This window comes from Anopheles moucheti, chromosome 2, assembly GCF_943734755.1.
Source record: "Anopheles moucheti chromosome 2, idAnoMoucSN_F20_07, whole genome shotgun sequence".
Classification (NCBI taxonomy): Eukaryota; Metazoa; Arthropoda; class Insecta; order Diptera; family Culicidae; genus Anopheles; species Anopheles moucheti.
This window is the reverse complement of record NC_069140.1, coordinates 8,363,184-8,382,613: the sequence shown is the minus strand read 5'-3', so window position 1 is coordinate 8,382,613 and position 19,430 is coordinate 8,363,184. Positions and strand designations below refer to the sequence as shown.

The following is a 19,430-nucleotide window of genomic DNA, read 5'->3' as shown; positions in this document are numbered from 1 at the left end:
CCGTCATTCACTTATTGTGCGGTTTTTTTTTCTCTCCTCCTAATGATTCCCCGTTCACCTATGGTCATTAACCGGGTGGTTTAGATAGGTACGATAACTCCAATCCTTAGACTGCACCGTTGACCATCCACCGCTCCGTGAACGTTACGAAATGATGACGGAACGGTTGCGTTTTACGTATTGGCGTGAAGCAAAGTGAATAGAACGTTTGGGATCTTCCCGAAAATAATGTTTTTTGCTCTCTCCTTTTCTCGTTGCCTTTCGTCTTGTGGTTTCCCGCGTTACGCGTGTGTTCCGTTTTTCATGATTTTCCTTTTTCGTTCTTCCTGTTTAGCAGCGCGCGCCCGTGTGTGTGTGTAAGAACTAACCAACGAACCGAGGGGTTGCAGGTTTAATTGAAGAATTTCAAGTGAAGAATTACAACATTTCGGGCAGCTCGCGACCACGCCGGTTCGGGAAAATTCGATTGTGAGACACTACACCCGCTCGGGGGGTTGTTTAGCTCCGCTTTCTCTAACGAGCCATTGTGTACAGTTTGTGGCCAGTGTTTGTTAAATTGTGGTGAGTGGTAAAAAACGAACGAAACAAAACACAACAACAAGTGAGCACAGTGCATTGAATGCGGGCAGTTTGATGATCCAGTAAGAGTTCTGTTCGCTGAAGAAAAACACCAAAACCCCAACACATCACCAACAACCCGAGGCGCATCCGGAACCGATTCGACAACGATGGGTCGAGTTGGGTTGCGCCGTCAACCGGCGACGATGGCGGGACGATTGATGACACTAACGGTGCTGTTTGTTCTCGGCACGATCTTCATCGGTCAGGTAAGAATGATGCCGCTGAAGACGGAAGCGATCGCGTCGGGTGCTGGGAGTGGGTTTGAATGATTCAGAACATTTCCTCAACAAGAATTCATCTTATTTGCGCTTGTAAAGCATTCCAGCGGTGGGTGCGGTGGGATACCTTACCCCGGTCCCGGTAAGGTGCGTCAACACTGAGTCAACACTGGGTTGAAGATGTTGTAGCTTTTCCCACCTTAGATCGCTCCAAGTGGGCTCACTACGCCAGTCAACCGTGCTTAGAACGGAACGATCAACTGCAAACAGCTGAAGGTCTGGAAACTGTTGCCCGTCGAAGGTCTAGCCGTGCTTTAAGTGGTTTCGACTGAGATCTAAATGGAGGTCTAGAGAGACAGTGCGAGAGAGAGAAAGAGAGAGAGAGAGCAGGAAAAAATAACACCTTATTATGGCTTTATGCATCGGTTGTGTTATTTCCGCGATTGCCCGAGGGTTATACTTAGAAGCCACTTTATTATGCATAACGTGAGTGGTTGCATTCCTCGCAACGACGCGACACCCGGAATGCATGATGTGCAGTGCCTATGGAAATGAGTGAGTCCCATGGAAGCGAATAATGTTCGGCGAAAAGAGTCGAAGAATGGATGCAGTTTTTATTTTCGTGTAAGAATATGCCATAAAAAGTGCATGAAATTTATGATCAATAGTAATGGATGTAAATTTTATGAGCAGTATAGTGTGCTCCGAGGCACTGGAGTAATTTTTAAGCAACTTGGAAATTAATTATTGAGGTCTTAAGAATATCTTAAAAGGAGCTCACGAACGGACATACTTTTTTCTTAACAAGACATTGCCAAATATGACCATCAAGCCCGGCTCACACATGTTCGTTCTGAGACGGTTATAAGATTTCTCTTTCCTCGTTTTTCCTCACCACGGTTCGTTCTTGCGTTGAGTCATGTCTGTAACGCAATTCTTACCTGTACGCTTCGACAGAAACCAAACCACCACAAAATACAATAACCATGACGCATCGGGGAAGTGCACAGAAGAATAAAAAACCAAACCACCAAAAACCAAGAGTCAGTAAAAAAAATCGAAACAAAACATCGACAAACGAGACGTGAATGAAATTTCAACTAATTATGCTTCCCCGCCATGGAAACATCACGGCCCTTTGCGCAGGCACGATAACGCAACGCATAGTTTTGGGAAGAAATGCGTCTGGGACGTGTTTCTTTTCTCTCGATTCGATGCGGCTGTAACGAACTGCGATACGGGCCGAATGAAGACGTCGCCCATCATAACGTGGCCCCGCAACTGGCCGTGGCTGTTTGTTAATCGCTTAAGCAAATGCTCACACGTTTTACTCGGAAGTTGTCATTGGTGTGGTGCGTGTGAAGTCATCTTTTTCTTTTCGTCGTTGGCGATCAGCTTGCACCCTCTTGTGAACCAAGGTGAACGGGTCTTGCTTACATAGGTCATCCGTGATCCCGCATGGTTCGGTACGTGGTTATGATTTGTCCGATGCTGTCCATCCAGCCCCATAACCACCGCATCGATGTCGCTCGAAACGGTGGCTAGGAATTTCTCCCCTTTACGTAACGATCATCCCAACGGTCGGCTGACATTTTGATCGGTTTGCACCCGAGGGCATTGAAAAACTTCACGTGTTTTCGGGGTGTCGAAGTTCGCTTTGTGTGCTGCTTGGCGGGATGGAATTTATTCACCCCCCAAGCACTGGAGGCTTAACCGGATCGACAGGACAGGAAACTGCGTGTGCGCGCATATGTTCGCCTCCGTGCGCAATACAGTCGCAAAAATGGAACTTCAACTCCACGGAGTTCGAAAGAGGGGACGGAGGTGGGACTCACGAGACGGCCTCCACTTACCTTGAGCTGCTCCGGCAACTACCGCCGTACAACAACGGGCTTCTTAACACACGACACGACGATGACGTAATGTCACCGGAGCTTTAGCTTTTTTTTGCACGCCTCTCAACCGGACGACACAACCTTACGTTACACCTACGAATGTGGCGCTGGAGTCGTTTCTATTGCATACTTGTTTCGTGATCCCACTAAACCATTTAAACCCCTGTGTGGCTGCAGTAAGTAAATCAATTTTTTATGCCTTATATTGTAATCTTCCCGGCAATGGGTGGTGGTACCTAAATGAAGATGAGAGTAAGAAATTAAAATCTCATTCACAACGAAAGTGTTCTTGTGGCACTTTCCGCACTGCACAGCGACGGTTTGCTGCCCAACTCACCGACGTCGTCGTCGTCGTTGTTGCTGATGATGATGACGATAATTGGCGTAACGTTTTGCAACGCGGTTTGAACGCCCGGGAGAGTTTCAACGGCTGTCGGGATCGCTGGATGCTGTTCCTTGTTCGACGCCTTTTGATTGATCGTCGGTAATTATAAACGGAGTGGGGGTTCCAGAACTGCAACCAGCACCAGGGACCTGGTGCAGGACTGTTAACCCCTGTGTGATTTAAATCACGCACACTCACGCGTGTAAGCTGGTCCGGGTGCCGATCGGAACACCCAAGAAGAGGTCGCACTGGGTAAATGGTAGGGCTAACTGGAGATCATATTTTACACCTGCCCAAAGATCCCGATGGCAAATCATTCTTGCAGATATCTCAGAACAGATAGTTGGTAAAGCCAAGTTGTTTTTTTTTTTTTGCTGGGGACTGATCCCCTGGAGGGATTGGTGTGTTTCACACGGAAGGATTCGCACTCCGCCGGATATTTAAAAGTCAAGGAAATCAACACTTTACAGCTCAAGACATCCGTGGTTGTACTGCCACTGAAAAGAGGAAGGGATGACAGGATGTGCCAGTTAATCAACCGGGAATTCATAGTTCTTTGTTGAAAAAGAGCATTACGATATGCAGATTTTGTTACGGCGCTACTAGAGGAACAATGTGTTTTGCGAGCTCCCGTTCTTGTATCCAATTGCCGGGTATCCAAACTCTATACAATACAATGTCAATTAATATACTTCTGATCAGTTTTGAAGTTAGAAGACTGTTTGGTGAGACCTTTCGGTGTTAGAATAGGGATGTGGTGTGAAAACAACAGTCAGTCCTATTGACACTATATGGTGATCAGTAAATGATCTCAAACATTTATGTTGTCAGTTTGATCTAAACATCTTTTCGAACAAAGAACATCAACCTGCCTGAAACGATTGATTGAATTTTCCATCCTCCCTGGTGTAATTAATGCTCATCCTCACAGCAGAACAACAATTCGTTTCCTTCGTCTATTCGCACCAGCAGTCGGAAATGAAGAAAAAAGTGTTTCCTTACGAAATTGATCGATGTTTTTGATTGTTTTACATTTTCATTCCCATTTTTCTGCACGATCGGTCACCCTGGTCTTGTTTGTGTTTTTTTGGTACATTCACCCGCAGCAGCTCAAAAGCTGTACCGCATCTTGAGTAGGTGTGCTAATGATCGAATCATGATCGTATCCCATCTTTTATTTCAGCAAGTACATTTATTATTGTTTTCATTTTTTGTTTTTTTCGGAAGCCCATTTTCCGTTCCTTTTGATGTTGTGGGAGGGAAATGAAACGTGCCGCTTCCCTTTTTAGTTAGCCAACGGCAGGTGGTTGTTGCACTAGGGTCGATTTCATTTGCGATTCACTTCCGACATCATTAAACGATGCCTCTTCAAAGCCGGGGGGTGGGTGGCTGTAATGGTGCCTGTTTGGAGGGTGTTTTTATTTTCGAACCTCCTCTAATCTCTTCCTCCCTCCACACTCGGCTCACCATTCCACCATTCCGGTTGGGTAGGAAAAAACGATTTCGTTTGTTTAAAAACTGGTGCAAACGGTGGAAAACGCACCGATATTTTCGAGGGCCCCATTCTGTGCGCTAGTTTTTGTTGCTGTTGTTTTGTTTTATGATTTTATTGTCTATCCCCATTGAAAGAATGCTCTCGATGGGGTCATTTGGTGTTGCTTTTCCAGGGTGGTTTGCCTATGGCAGAGTGTGTTTATTATGCGAGAATCGTTTGTCTGGACCTGCATACCGAATGAAGGCAGCTTCACCGATGGTTTACAGTGCACAAAAATGCTGCGAATGAGCACTTCGGGCGGGCGTTCTCGTGCTGTGTGTGTGCATATCTAGAGCAGAAAGTATTTAGAATTTCGGACACAATGGGACGCGCCACACTCCACTTGACTGCACTCCAAGCCGAACGCAGTTTATCACAGAACGCTGGCAAGTGCAAGGAAGGGACGGAATCAGACTTTCAGAACTGATGCAAACACAACGATAAAAACGCTAATCATATTTTGATCAATCTCGACTGTAGTTATGATAAGTATTCCACTTAGCAAACACACGCAGACTAATGAAGGCAATTTCCAACTACGCAGATCCGTTATAAATGGAAGCGCGTACGGACAAAACGGACCAATCGTTTTGGGCTGTAACTTGGCTTAAACTCGCCTTAAACTCGTAGCCTTTACAAGAAAGCAAACAAACAAAAATTCCATAACGAAACGAACTCCAAATCACACCAAAAACCAAACACACACACTCCCGGTGTGTACGGGGCATAACTTCGCGATAGCATCAATCTTCATTTGCTTTGCTAATCACCAATTCGTTAGCATTTTCCGAAAGAATCACGATCACCCTGGCTCTCGATCCGAGGTATGGTGGTGAAATTACAGCCCTTCCCACGGGTTGGGTTCTGATGGCGATCAAGATATTTAGCCGTATCGCTGGGGTGCGGTTTGTTTTGCGTTCTCTCCTATGTGATCTCCCGTGGTGCCGTATTTACCGTGTGCCGCATATTTTCACTCCATCTGGGGGGGAACTGTTGCGTCGGCTACGCAGGTTCCTAACGTCGATCGACTGATTGCTGGTAATCACAATCGTTCGTTGTTGGGGTGATGCCACCGGTGATGACCCTCTGCCTGAGGGCGATCGCAGTAGATTCTAATTATCACCTCCACCAGAATGATTCTACATGAATGTTTTTTTTTTGCTTATCGTAACACATTCATTTACAGTTCCTTGTTTGATAACCGCAAGACCTTTGTTCACTATTATTTCGTAGCAAAAGCAACGCCAACTACAGCACCGCTCGAATGATTGGTATTAGAGATCCAAACACTGACAATTAGATAACGATCAATTAATGACATCTAATTGCCGCCTTTCTTCCGCGTTCGCGCGCTGAAGGATCTGTAGGACCGAGAAAGTGCATACCGCGTCAGTAACTGAGGCAAAATGATAGTTCTCCAGTTAATAATATTGTGCAGATCGTGTGGTAAAAGCGTTCATTTGCCGGTGTCGGTGTTGCTGGCAAATGGGGTTTAACGCGATGCGATCAGCGCAAGGGCTGAAGGAAGTGTAACTTTCTCTCTTCCCCCTGCACATTACCGGCCTCCGCCGAACCCGCACCGTCAACCATCGCTCCACTGTCTGCACCTTCAATCAGCACTCGCTTATTCACCCGTCAGTCATTAGCATCGGCATGGACGGGTATGTCTCCTTGTGGATACTGTAGGCGCAGACTGTGCAGTACCGCAGGCCTATGCCGTTGTTCCCGGCACCACTCGGGTGTTAACGTACGGTCGTACGGGCACCAGCCCGCACTGTCGTTGCGTCATCGTTACGTGCGAGTCAACCAAATGCAGCAATGCATCGGCAAAAGGGAAGTATCCGTGTATACATTTTCCTCTTTACAGCATGGCGTTCGTTTCGGTGCAGCGCCTGCAGCATCTTGCACTTTGGGGGTTTTTTGCATATTTTGGTTGTCTGGTTGGAAACCGGTTTTTCATTTTGTTTTTCGGTAGGTCGTTTGCTCAGTCGATCGATGCACGAACCGTTGCATAAAAAGCCATTTTGGTTAGCGTCCTAGCAATGTGCTTGGTACCAGCCTTTTGGTCATATTAAGGTTTATGTTTTACGATACGCAAAAAAAAACAAAACACACGGAGGGAGGTTAACGACACTGGAATTTAGCATTCTGACAGACCTCTATGAGTCGTGTGTGAGTGCTGAAATCAAGGGGAAAACCCTGCGCTGACAGCATACGAGCGCCATTCGCGTTCGGATGATTTATCAGTCAATGGAGGTGAGCGCTTTGGTTGGAAATAGAAGCAGTTTAAACTTACCAGCAGATCGTGACTATCCCGATCACTTCGCTTGCGCCTTCCGTATAAGCGACATTAGCTGATTTCATCATATATCTTGCCCGCGATCGTACATGCAGCAAAGCACAAACGTCACGCAAACAATTTCATGTTATTTTGTACCACGCGCGTGTGTGTGTGTGAGTTAGACATCAAGAAGGAGAAGAAGAAGAAGAAGTGAGAGAAAAGATAGTTAAAAAGTATAAACCACTATTGGCAAAAAGCATTCCAGGACAACGTTACCCTAAATGCGTTTTCGGGGTTTCTGGCCTATCCGGGCGTTGAAGTCTTTCGATTTCGGCAACCAGTCTCGCGCCCAGGCTACCGGTTTTGCACCGTACCGTGCATCGCTTCGTTTGCAGGAGTGGTTTTAAAAGGATTAATACATATTTCACCGCCCGAGAACACCCCGTAAGCGTGGGTTGACCAACTCCCCAGTGTCCCAGAGCTAAATCATTCGCCTCCCAGCCTCGGTTGAGGCTGTTGTGTGGTACCATATTTTTCCACTTCTTCTTTGTGACCCATGTAAGGCAAACGTTACGGAGCGCGGGTGTACCTTAAGCACGGTCCAGGGTCCCTCGCCAGCAATCAACATAAACCATATTGATTTCGCAACCTCACGTTCGCACAGCCTGCCAGGCTGCCAATTGTAGGACCTCCTCCCGTGCGGTTGCAATTTCTTGGGCAGGATCGCCAGAGACGCCAACTGCAACGCACGGAAACAGGTTTCGTGTGCGAACGAGCGGTCGCCGTTCCAAGAATCCGCACACCACCGCAGAGTGATTAAGATTATCGGGCGCAAACATACGGGAAACAACACCAAAAGCAGCAGCAGCAAAAAAATACACGAACGGCAAAGAGGAATTCATTCTTTTTGATGAGCGACATCGCGTTGTTAAGTTTTAGAGTGTTGTTAAATGAAAAATGTTTATGGGCTTGTGGCTATCGGGGCAGGCAAGGCTCTATCGCAACCACTTATAAGCCGGCGTATGTGCTAAATGAATAGCGGAATCGCACGGGAAAGCCGTTCGAATGGCCCAGAGACACAACCCGAGTAGGCCAAAGACATCGTGCTACACAGGAGTACACTTTTTAATTTACACTCGAAACCCGCGGACCGTATCGGCTCGGTACGATGGAAGCGTGATAGCAGCACCGTAATCTTTCTAACCTAAACCTGGTGTATCTGGCTGCCCGTTAAGCGGCGCGTCGTGCTTAAACAGCGAATCCGGCGTGCTTTACGCCTTCATTATGAGCAGTTAAATGAGCTGAATGGTGTTGGTGGTGGTGAGGAACCTCTTTAAAGGAGAAAGAATAATTCACTTCAAACTGTTCTTGCCCCGAATTCCAACATTGAAGGAGTTTGTTTGAGAGTATTTTGGTCAACTTCGGGACAGAAGGGCTCTTCTACATCTTCTAACAAGACAATAGAAGAGTCCTGTGGGTCTATTTATGTAGCGATTAGTTGTTTAACACGTGTTTTCTTCTCCTTTCCTAACTCTCGATCTCAGGTGCGACTCACCATCTGCCAAGCATGTTGTGTTAATTGTTCTCGTGCCCTATTCTTTCCGTCTTTTGCCCACACGTCTGGGTTTCTGGGTTGGGCAATTTTCTAACAATCACGAGCATCCTACCGAAACCTTCCAGCGATGCAGTTCTGGAAAGGATTTTAGCAGCTGGCACACAGGGAAAGCCGGAATTGGAAACGAACGGATTAGCTTTCCGCGCCGGTTCCATAATTCCCTCGAACGATCGGCCACGGCACGACAGCTGGGAATGGATTGGGTACACGATTACGGAGCGCAACTCGGTTCCGTTAGTGGCTGAAGCTACTGCTCCTAACCTTCTGCTGTAGGCACAGCAAACAACCCGACCACCACGTACGGTCCAATACGGTCCAATGGAAACACGGGCGATTTTGTCCGATCGTCTGATCGTCATCGAATTTCCAGCACCGCCAGCTGAACCGAAGCGCATCGAAGTTGGTAGCCCGCTCGGGTTTGACACAACCGCCGACCACCACCGAGCCGAAGCCATGTTTCAATCGATCATCGATTAGGAATGGCAGGCAGGCCGATGGGCCGGAGCCGCATTTGTTCGATCTGGTTGAGTGCACCAGGAATGTTTGCCACCGTCAACAAACACCGGCCAGTATTAATTTTCAATCGCTCAATCATAAGCGTCACCGAATGCCCGGGAATGGCAGGTAATGCGACGCAAATATCAATCCGTTACGCCACCTGTCCAGCTGCAGCGGGCCTCGGTGTGGTCTTTGTCTTCGGTCCACGGACACGGTTCAAACATTTGCGTTATTGTTTAATTAATACAAAACGCATGGAAGTCGTTCTTTATGTACCGTTCGCTACTACAATCGAAGGGTCGACCAAGTGCCGGCACCGTGTCTAAACCGAGTGCTGGCGAATGAAACAATTATGCTTGGCGCAGAGTAATTAATTACCCAATCTCGGGGCTGCGATCGTCATGCGCAAGGTGGGAGTGAACCAACGACACTCGCCGGAACGACCTCAACCGAGCCCGATCGTGGCAGATAAGGCTCGCGTAACGGGAACCCCGCACGATAAAGCTGAATGTGACAGGAGCACGTCAGATCGTGGCGCTACCGTGAGTGAGTGAGGTGGTGCTGGAGCTAGAACAGCTCCAGAAGTGAAGTGTCTGAAAACTGTAAACTGAAATGACTTCCATCCGAAGTGGAAGAAGTTTCTACCCCAGATTGCAAGTGAAGGTGGCGATCGTGTTGGCTTCCAAGAATTTTCCCAAGATCGCGGTTCGAAGACAAGCGCCCGGAAGGATGTACTTATTAATTAGAGCCATGTTTGCCGGTAGGGATGGGCTCGCAACTGCCGCGCGTCAGCGACAGAGCCGTAGATCAGTGCGCTGATTATCACCTCGCTCGATGATGAAGTGAAAACAAATTGCAATGATTTGTAAAGACACGAAAACGGAAAGGACGGAGACTTGGCTTTGTATTGCGACGTTACTCGGATGGAGTAAAGTTGTATTGCGACGTTACTCGGTGGAGTAAGCAATCAGCTGTGATGTTTATGGTGGGCCTGTATTGATTACCTGTGGGTTGTTGTTAATTTGCATGCTTGTTGTATTTTCTTATCTGTTGAGGTTTAGTGTTCTACTCCTTTCTATATGGGAACTACTTCGTAAGAGGATAGTAACGCTTTTTTATTGCTCCCACCCCGCTAGAGGGCACCATTAAGGTGTTTGCAACCGGAGGACGGTTCTTCGCCACGTGTGCGCCACAATAAGTCTGTCAACTGAAATTGGCAGTTAATTTAAAATTCTGTTTTGCCCACAGGGGGATGCAAACAACAAAAAAAAACCGAAAGTGAGACGGTTGTAGAAGGAACAACACAAATGTATCGTGTGTGTCGTGCCACTTATAGATTGGGGAAGGAAAAATGGGAGTGCCCTTATATGTGCAAGAAGCTAGCAGCACAGTGCCCAACGGCTTTAGAAGTAAAACATGCACTAATTAGATCGCCGTTGCGTGCGTATACACTTCGCCACCAGAGACCGCTTTGAAAGGGTTCCCGAACCTTTCGAAACCCAACCGCCGTGGACAATTGTGCCGCGAGCCGATGACGATCGTCGCGGGCCCGAAAGGGCCCTCGCAGGAGGCGAACCCGAACTAATCGCGGGTTTCGGATCAGCCGCACCGCCGTGGACGAGATTTCTTTCAATGGTAATGAGCCATTGTACCGTGCCGTCGTGGTCCAAGGATGCGAGAGTTCGTACCGATCATCCGTAATCTAGCGTACGACGCCCCCCAACAGGGTCACGGCGGGAAGAGAATCGTTTCGCACTTCGATTTTAGCTCGATGATAGTGGCGTGTGCGTGCAACACACAAGTGGAGTGTGCGTGAATTCCAATCGGAAATTGTAATGATAGCGCACAGTCCGGACCCCAACAAAGGACCTTTCGGTTGGGGACTTTTGGTCATGGGAAGGCTAAAGCGTAAGCATTCCCTGCGCTTCGCGGTGCATTTCTGCTTGTTGGCGGTTCCAGAACTCGCTTGTCATAAAACACGATCTCCCTTTATTATTCCTGTGTTCCCGCAAAGCCAGAACCGTTTGGTGGGACCCCAGCTTGTGGTTCCTGCTGGGTTCGTAATAAACTTGCTCAAAATATCGACACCGGGCTGAATAATAGCGGGGGCTTGCAGTGAGGATACCCTCGTACGACCACAACGGCCCGAACCGAATCGGGCTCGGTATCCCATAACGATGCATGCGCAATCGCGATCGCGGACGGCATTTTCTTTGCCCCTTGCGCGAACGCTGCTAAATTATTCATTTCGTTTTCGGTTTCGGAACGCCGCCGCCGGGCAGGTCGCGAGCATTGAAACGTTCGCCCAAATGCAATGCGACGTCGCGTGTGCCTGTTTTGGCGTTTCGGGACAGGGGAAGAAATGAGTAAACCCAAACGATATACGATTTAAACGAGAGTGAAACCACACGGTTCTTTGCAACTCTCCGCACGTACATTCCAAAGTCCTGAGAGTCTGTAAAGCTTCCGCTTGATTTGTATCTCCCCCTCGGGTGGGCATGCAATAATAGCAAACACGAGTTGCGTCACACTGGGTCCCATTTCTGATAATATGGCGATACTTACCTCCTGCCGGGACTGTTCCCAACTTCCAAGAAATGGACAGCTTTGGGGCAACATTTTGCCACGTGAAATCGAACGGGCATTCCCGCACCTGCGATTATAAATGGTCGGCAGGAGCACAGTCGAACCGGGATTTTCTCCCCTCCTGGTATGCATTTCCAACGGCGTTGGCACTTACCGTTGCATGGTTGATATGCCATTACGGTCGCAATGCTCCCCCTTCATCCGGAGGTGAAGAATCTGCACGAAACGAATTATGACGTCTAAGAACGGTGAGGGCTTTTGCGAGCGTGCTAATGTTATAATTGTTTGATGATATAATTTACGTCTGCAAAGAGAGTTTTCTTTTCCTTCGTAGATGTGTTTAACGCAATTATCTGTTTAATGCGTAATTAGCTACTTTTTTCCAGAAAAGTTTAGCGCATTCTTAGGTTACATTATACTTTTATTGTTATTTTTATGTTTTGTTGTTATTTCAATTCTATTTATTTTTACTTTTTCTACTATAATTTTATTAAGTACTTTTTGAATTCTACTCTAAACTCTACTCAGCATATAACAAGAATCTAGATATTTTTCATTACAATTTTGACGAATGAAACTATTCAAAGTCTATAAAGTTTGTATAAAAAACCATGCAAGTTTTTCATATTTTATAAAACAAAAACCATGTTTAAAATATAAAACAAAAATGTTTATGTTATAAATGTTATGAATAGTTTATTCCTGAGTGTCTTTGTTCATTTAAGTTTCGTCATATTTTACACTGAGGCTTGAGTATAAAAACGGCTTGAAAGTGATAAAGTGGTGAAGTGAAGTGATAAAAATGGTTAAAACTTTCTTTGTTACACGCTTAAGGAGTTTATTTCTCTTATACTAAAGAATTCGCATTTACAAAAGAATCCCAAACTCAATTCCACAGACCGATTCGAAGCTTATTCCAAGGGAATGCATTAAGCCTAGAAATGTCTAAATCTTCTGAATTCTGATTAAAATTTTGTTTGATAAAAATCTTAAATAGCCTAAGAATGGTAAATCGACGTCAGATATACTACAGCTCTGTTCAGTTCATCAGAGTTCAGTCTAAGTGTTCAGAGTCTAATTTCATCAAACAACTTAATACTACATTTTTACCTTCTCTAAACAAAGCATTGTTTGCAATTCCAATCACTCATGACTTCCCAAAACATTTGATTACTTTTTAACATTTCTATTACCCTCTCGTATTCCCGATGCCCTATTCATTCGCGTGACAAGCGACTTGGCATTGCTTTTGCATCTCCCAGCGCTCATTAAACACTGTCACATCGGCATTCATCGCTGCAAATTAGAAAGCTCTGCAATCGCTGCAGCTCATGTGCCACTGCTGGCGCGCGGTACACGGTTTTCGGGTCCGTACAGCAACGAAAAGCGCAAGCCGGAGTGCTAAAACCCGAGCACAAAATTTAGCACACTTTCCAAATCGCACGCTCGCCCTGTGCAATATTCGGAAGCAGTGCCCCACCGGTGCACGCCGCCGCCGACGAAGACAGTCCGTTCGGATGTGAGATGACGCGAATGTGCGTGTACCGATCGGTCCCGTTTGCCGCTGGGTTGCGTGCATTTCCCTTCTATATCAAACAGCGCCTCCAAAACCATTCCGATACCGGGTTTCGGTGCCGAGTATGAATCGAGTGGAAAATGGTTGCAAAAAAATAAAGGTTGGTTCCCACCCCAAGCGAAAGTGCGGTGTTCAGTTCGCGTGGTTCCCGGTAGGTGGTTGGGGGTTCACTTTTACCATTTCGCGGGTAGTTTTCCCGTTACCGGTTCCGGTTGTGGTTGTGCCAAAAAGGGATTGCCGCGCTGTGGAGAAGCCTACCGCCTAACCGTTTAATAGGATTATTCTGTGGAATTGATTGATAGCATGGAAAGTAGCGTTAGCAGGGAGTTCTTTTTCGCGCAAAAACCACATTCAGAACCTTCCGTTTTTTGGGGGCCGGATCCACTCGCTAGGGTATGGGTGTAATAATTAAAAACGAAATACCTGCAGCTCTCGCCACACAACTGTTATTCACAATTTTCTCTTCCTCGTTAGTGGTTTTTTGCGTTCCGTGGTGAGGAAACGAACTAGAGGATCTTATTTGGCCAGCTCGGGAAATTCATGTGGTTTTCGTGGCTTTCGCCGGCTTAAAACAGTGAAACAATTTTGTTTCAATTTTGCTGGCTAGAACCCGACCGATCGACTAAGTGCGAAGGCGTATCGAATAGGTCGAACGATACCTTCGCTGCGGGTAGCTGCAGAACCGAATGCCGAATGCTACACATTCTAAGCAGCGCCTCCGCACACAGCACCAGCGAGATGAAAACGGCAGCGTGCCACCGAAGGAACGAATCTCTTCTGGCCTTGGTGGGACGGTGGGACGAGTGCGTTCTCAAACACCTCCTCAAGTCACCACGGAAACAGCCGAGTCGGGCCACCTACGGGTGGAGGTGCAAGCTCGCGACACAAGTGCAGAGACGCGGGTTTTGTCCCGCCGGCAAGACGAAACGAGGTTCGTCGCTTGAGTCTTTCGTATCGGCCCACCAGCGAGCGCCGTGAAGGCCACCGTGGCCTTTGCGCCGCGAGTTGGGGTGTCGTACAACAACCGTATCCGCCGTGGTCGTACGCCCTTGCTGGAACGCATGCACACATCCACATCGCACATCATAAACGTCCACCACGGGCCTGTTCGATCAGTTCGCTTCGTTTCGTTCGTTGACCGAAGGCGAGTGTGAAGGTGCGAACCCGACTGTAAGCAAACGGTACGTTTTGTTTGCATTTGCCTCAGATGAAACAATAGCGCGCATGGGCACATTTTGCAGCATGCTCTAATTCTTGTCATTATTCGCTGGCAACAAGCCGTGCTACCACCTGCGAATGGAAGGCTGTAGCGTATGAAGCACGCGAACCGCATTGGATGGAGATGTATAAAAGCCTCCGATGCTTTTGAACCCACCGAGCAAAGAACAGAAAAAAAAACACGAACGAGATGAATGGTTGTAAATGTAGCAATTCACAAGATCAAACTCGATCCTCTAATGTTGCGCCTAGCGCTAGCCTAGACCTTGGAGCAAAGCTTGTTCGAAGCAACAACCTTCTTCCCGTTCGGCCCTTTATCAGCTATCAGAATAGCTTCTTTTTGATCTGCTATTTATTCGCTACTCACTCATAAAGTGCGTACGCTAAAACGTTTTCCCTCGATCTAATAGATTATGTGTGAGGGTTAGAAGTTTCGAGATGAAAAGATAAAATCCGCCCCATAGAAGGGAGTGTTCCGCACCGAATGCGTTCAATGTGTTGGTAATTAAATTGTGTGCACGATCTTGATGTCGAAACCATTCTAAGCCTAACGACGCCGATAGGAGGGCGTGAATGGATAAAAGCCATTTTCAATCCAACAACTGGTTCTAATAAGAACGAATTCGGTAAGAGGCAGACAGCTTGACTACCGAAATTCTTCTCCCCGCTCGAAGCGATCCGGATCGAACGGAACAGATAAATATGGTAGCTGAATGAATTTTCACTCCGTTGGGGCGGCGATCAGAAGCAGCCGAAGCAACAGACGATCGCGGTTCCGTTGTAAAGTTAGCACAGCGTGTGAACTTCTCGCCCAGCTCATCCGTTCTTATCCCTTGATTGCCCGTAGAGCATGGAATTTCATGAAGCAAAACGGGCAAATTCACCGCAAAAGCCCACGTATCGATCTTGTACGGAAATTAATTAAAAGATTATTTAATTTACCAAACTGTTGCATGTTGTTCCTTCCGCTTCGACTAATTATGGTCGGTTGTTTGGTCGGCGTTCGGGTGTAATAGAATCAGCACTTGTTCTAATTCTTCACAGAACGGTTTTATTGAACAAAACCGTAACACCGTGGGAGCGTGTTGTACATAGTTAGATCATACAACTAGAGCAAACAAAACAAACCCCGTGCTGCTTTGCATATTGGATTGTTTCTCTCTTGAGTTGCATGTGTGTGTCTGTGTGTTTGTGTGATTTAGCATTACCTATTGGTGCAACTAAACGACACGATGACATAATGGCTGTCACATTTCATATGCAAACAGAGGACGAAATGTTTGCATCAAACATGGAAAAACATCGACGTCACCCGCAGCGAGCGGGCGACCATAGATCATGCTAATTGTGCATACCTCATCATATAATGCTCATTCACTTTCGATGTGTCCGCGAAAATGGCCGTTGATCTTTGGCCGATTGGTTCGTATTTGGGTCACAAACGGATGGTACACCATACGGTGATCGTCAAGCGTTGGCTTTGGTTGCACAAATTGTACTCCGCGTGTAGCACCGCATTGCAGATTTAATCGGGAATTGATCAATCTCTTGATGTATCTCTCTCTCTCTTTGTCGTGTAGCGATTATATGTTAATTTGCCTGCCACAACGATGACATTGAGCGTCGGAAGTAGCATCGACCAAGTCATATGGTGGGTGATGTGACGTGATGATGTCATCCACGCTAGAATGGTACATTTGGAACGAATCACCTGCTCAGAATACAACCATTTTTAGCCCTGTATTGCGACGAGACCATTCAACGTATTCTATCAAGCGTGCTATGCATTCACATTGCCTAACTTTAGGCGTTTTGTATCAAACATATTCTTTTTCAAGATACCTTAAAGTTTAGTCTTTCAGACGTTTGTCACCTGTATGAGTCATATAGAACTCATCCCACTCCATTCGACCCCGATGGGTATCGCAATTGAAATGACTATACCATGATCTAGCAGAATGTGTCTAGTCGGTGATAGATAGACATCGTTCTTTCTAATGTCCGATCGTACTATCCCATCGTTTCAGCATCATTAGGGGCAATGTGTCGATGTGCCACCGTTCTTCACACATTCACACAGCTCCAACGACCATCCCGGTCCCATTTTCTAATATGATTAACGATAAGCGAGCTGCACAACACCACAACAGGTGCCCAATGGCATAACGCTGTCAACTGTCCGGTGATGGGCGTAGGGTGGCTTCCTCTAGATGATGGTTCGAGTGAATAAAAAAACACAATAAATAAAGCAATCGAAAGGCTGCACCAACACCAGGTAAACTAGCTGCTGCTAGAAATTGCATCGTAAGACATCGTAAGGTCGTTCTTCTAGTCGTCGATGGGGACCTCAGCAATCAGCGGCACTACTGGAACGAGCAAAGGGCTAAACGAAGCAGATCATTAAATCGGGCCCTCGCAAACACACAAGCGGAGACATTAGAAATGAGGCTAAGTTAAGCGCCTTTTTCCCATCGATTGGAATTTCTCAAGTCGCCATCCATTAGACTCGTCATCATCAGGCCCGGGGTGGAACATCATCAACACCTTCAATACCGCTGGCCGATTGTACCGACGCTTTTGTGGTTTGAAAATTGCTCCTCCGTCTCAGAAAAAAAACCCCCTCTCGTCCACTTTTATCGGTCAAGCACGATAAGAAGGTCGCCCGGTTTGATGTCCAACCCCAGTTTCCCTGGGCGGAAAAATCGGCAATTATCCGTCCGACACATGGCAAGGCCGTAAATTTCCCTCCATCCGAAATGGTTCGTTCGTGATTGGAAATCAATGGAATTTAATTTTTGGCATCTTCCAGTGGTGCGCCTGGGCTTCTCACGACTCACCCGGTCCAATCAGCTATGACGAGGGGGTTTGTGCTGCACGTGTCGGTTGGTTTACTTTCGCGTGCTCATAAAGTCGGCCGTCCATGAGAGTGCACACGGTGCCAAGTGTGCGATCGATCGGATGGCACCGTAATGGCGGTTGGGTTTCTTAAGCACAGATGAGGAGACCCTAATTGAGGGAAGCTGATTCGTTTTCGGAGTGAATCTACTTTCTGTTAGCACCTTCGCTTGGATTTATTCATTTATGGCACTTAAGGGGTTTGGTTTTCCTCTTGCCTTGGCTATTTTCCGATCGCCGGTCCGATTGACTCGTTTAAAGATATTTCGAATTTCCAAATTGCTTCCAGTCGTAACGGTATCAGTTTTTTGCTTCCTGTGGACGAAAATTTCAAATTAGTATGATTTGAAAACTTCCTTCGACCGCTTCCCACCAGAATGGTCAAAAACCCGTTACAAATTAGAAAAAAAGCGTTTGTCTCTTGACCTTAACAATAATCGGACGTAAGTGTAAGCCTTCTTTACGTTTCGACAAAAATTAATCAATTCCGCTTGCTGAACTAAACCGGCTTTAAAACAAGAGAAAAGCACTTTGAGCACGATGAACTCCAAGGAATTGGTTGAGCACCAAACAAACGCCCACAAGGATCAAGTTTTGCCCACCGAACCGAACCGATCTAATCCGCATTGTGTGATCGGCAAAAGCACAAGACACAACGTAACACTTAATGTAACGCCGAACAGATGCTGGTGGAGGCGTTTTGGTCCGAGTGTCATGACCCGGGGAACGCGACTTCCAAGACTCGACTTCGACAACTCGCCCATGCGGAACCAATTTCCTCCGGTTGTAGCTACCCGTTCGTAACGCTCGCCCCGGTTGACATTGAGCCGATTGCCTTGATCGACAATGCGTCCGTGATGACAAATTTGGTTCCGTTTGCTGTGACGATCGGCGAAACGCTCGACACCTATTTTTAGCCGGTGGTGAGTTGTGTCTTTTCGGACATAGTTCGTGACTGACATGATAATGTTTGAAGGAAAGTACCTTAGACCTTCGGTTAACCCTTCAGCGGGTCGCACGATCGCTCGGATGAAAATGAAATAAAAGACATTCGAAAAGGGTTCCCCATAGTATGCCGCTGGTGAACTTCTTCGCGATCTTCAATCATACGAAATTGAACTGCTGCATGATCCAATCAATCCGGTGGTGTGAAGACACAGGCTCTGCACAGAAATATTGGGCATCTAACGTAGTTTTGCCTCTGCCCAGAATGGATCACAACAGAACGTGATTGGCCCAACAGCGAAACGAACCTTACCCTGCCGTGAGAGGACAACGGACAGCTTGCGGAGTTGCATAATTTTAATAAGGTTAACTTAAAGCACCTTCCTTCATTGCTTAACATTTGCCCACCACCGAGGGGTTCATGTTTCGTAGTGAAAGTTAAATCTCACAGCACGACAGCATTCCAAACCCGTCGTCGCTACGGAAATTAACGTTTCCATAGTTACAACTGACACTCGGAGCCCGTTTGACATTTGCATAAAATACCAACGATTCTCCAAAGAATTCACTCCCATACCTCACCCGGGGAGGGAGAAGGGAGTGACCGTTTGTGTGGCAGATTGTTTTAATTAAACCCAAATTTAAATCGTTGCTCGCTAAGTTAGTCGACGGACGCGTGTAATAAATCATCTCTCGTACAGTTCCTGCACCATTTCGCTTCCCTTTTCCTTTTCTTTGTTATCATTTATTGTTGCTCTGGTTTGCCGTTTTTTCCGACACTAACATTTTCGTTTTCCTTTTGCTTCCTTCCCGCCCCAAAAAAACAGGCCACGGGTCAGGACACGGAGTTCGCACCGCACGTTACGGCCACCTGCAAGTCCGGCACGATGAACATCAAGATCCAGTTCGCGGGCCCGTACAACGGTGTGGTGCACGCGCGGGACTTTCGGACACCGGCCTGCATGACCTTCGGTAACGGATCGGCATCGCTCGGGCTCAGCCTCAACCTGCTGGCCAAGTCCGGCAACAGCGAGTACTGTGGCATTCTCGTCAGCAACGTGAGTGGTGGTGATGTAAGCTCATTTCTTGCTTCTCTTAATGCTTAGCTTGATACTAGTCACAATAGCGGTCGTGCCCCGCACTTCATTGGGCGTTCGTTTGTT

The 19,430-nt window shown here is 47.0% G+C and overlaps 1 protein-coding gene across 1 annotated transcript in view; it reads left to right on the top strand.

Annotated features, from left to right (window-relative positions):
- Positions 1–645: 645 nt before the first annotated feature.
- The window catches only part of LOC128299767 (uncharacterized), a 35,856-nt gene continuing 17,071 nt past the window's right edge, over positions 646–19,430 (top strand). Inside the window, exons 1-2 of the mRNA XM_053035838.1 lie at positions 646–827; positions 19,095–19,340. Of these exons, the coding sequence (XP_052891798.1) occupies positions 729–827; positions 19,095–19,340 (345 nt within the window). The 5' untranslated portion in view covers positions 646–728. The remainder of the gene's footprint in view (positions 828–19,094; positions 19,341–19,430) is intronic.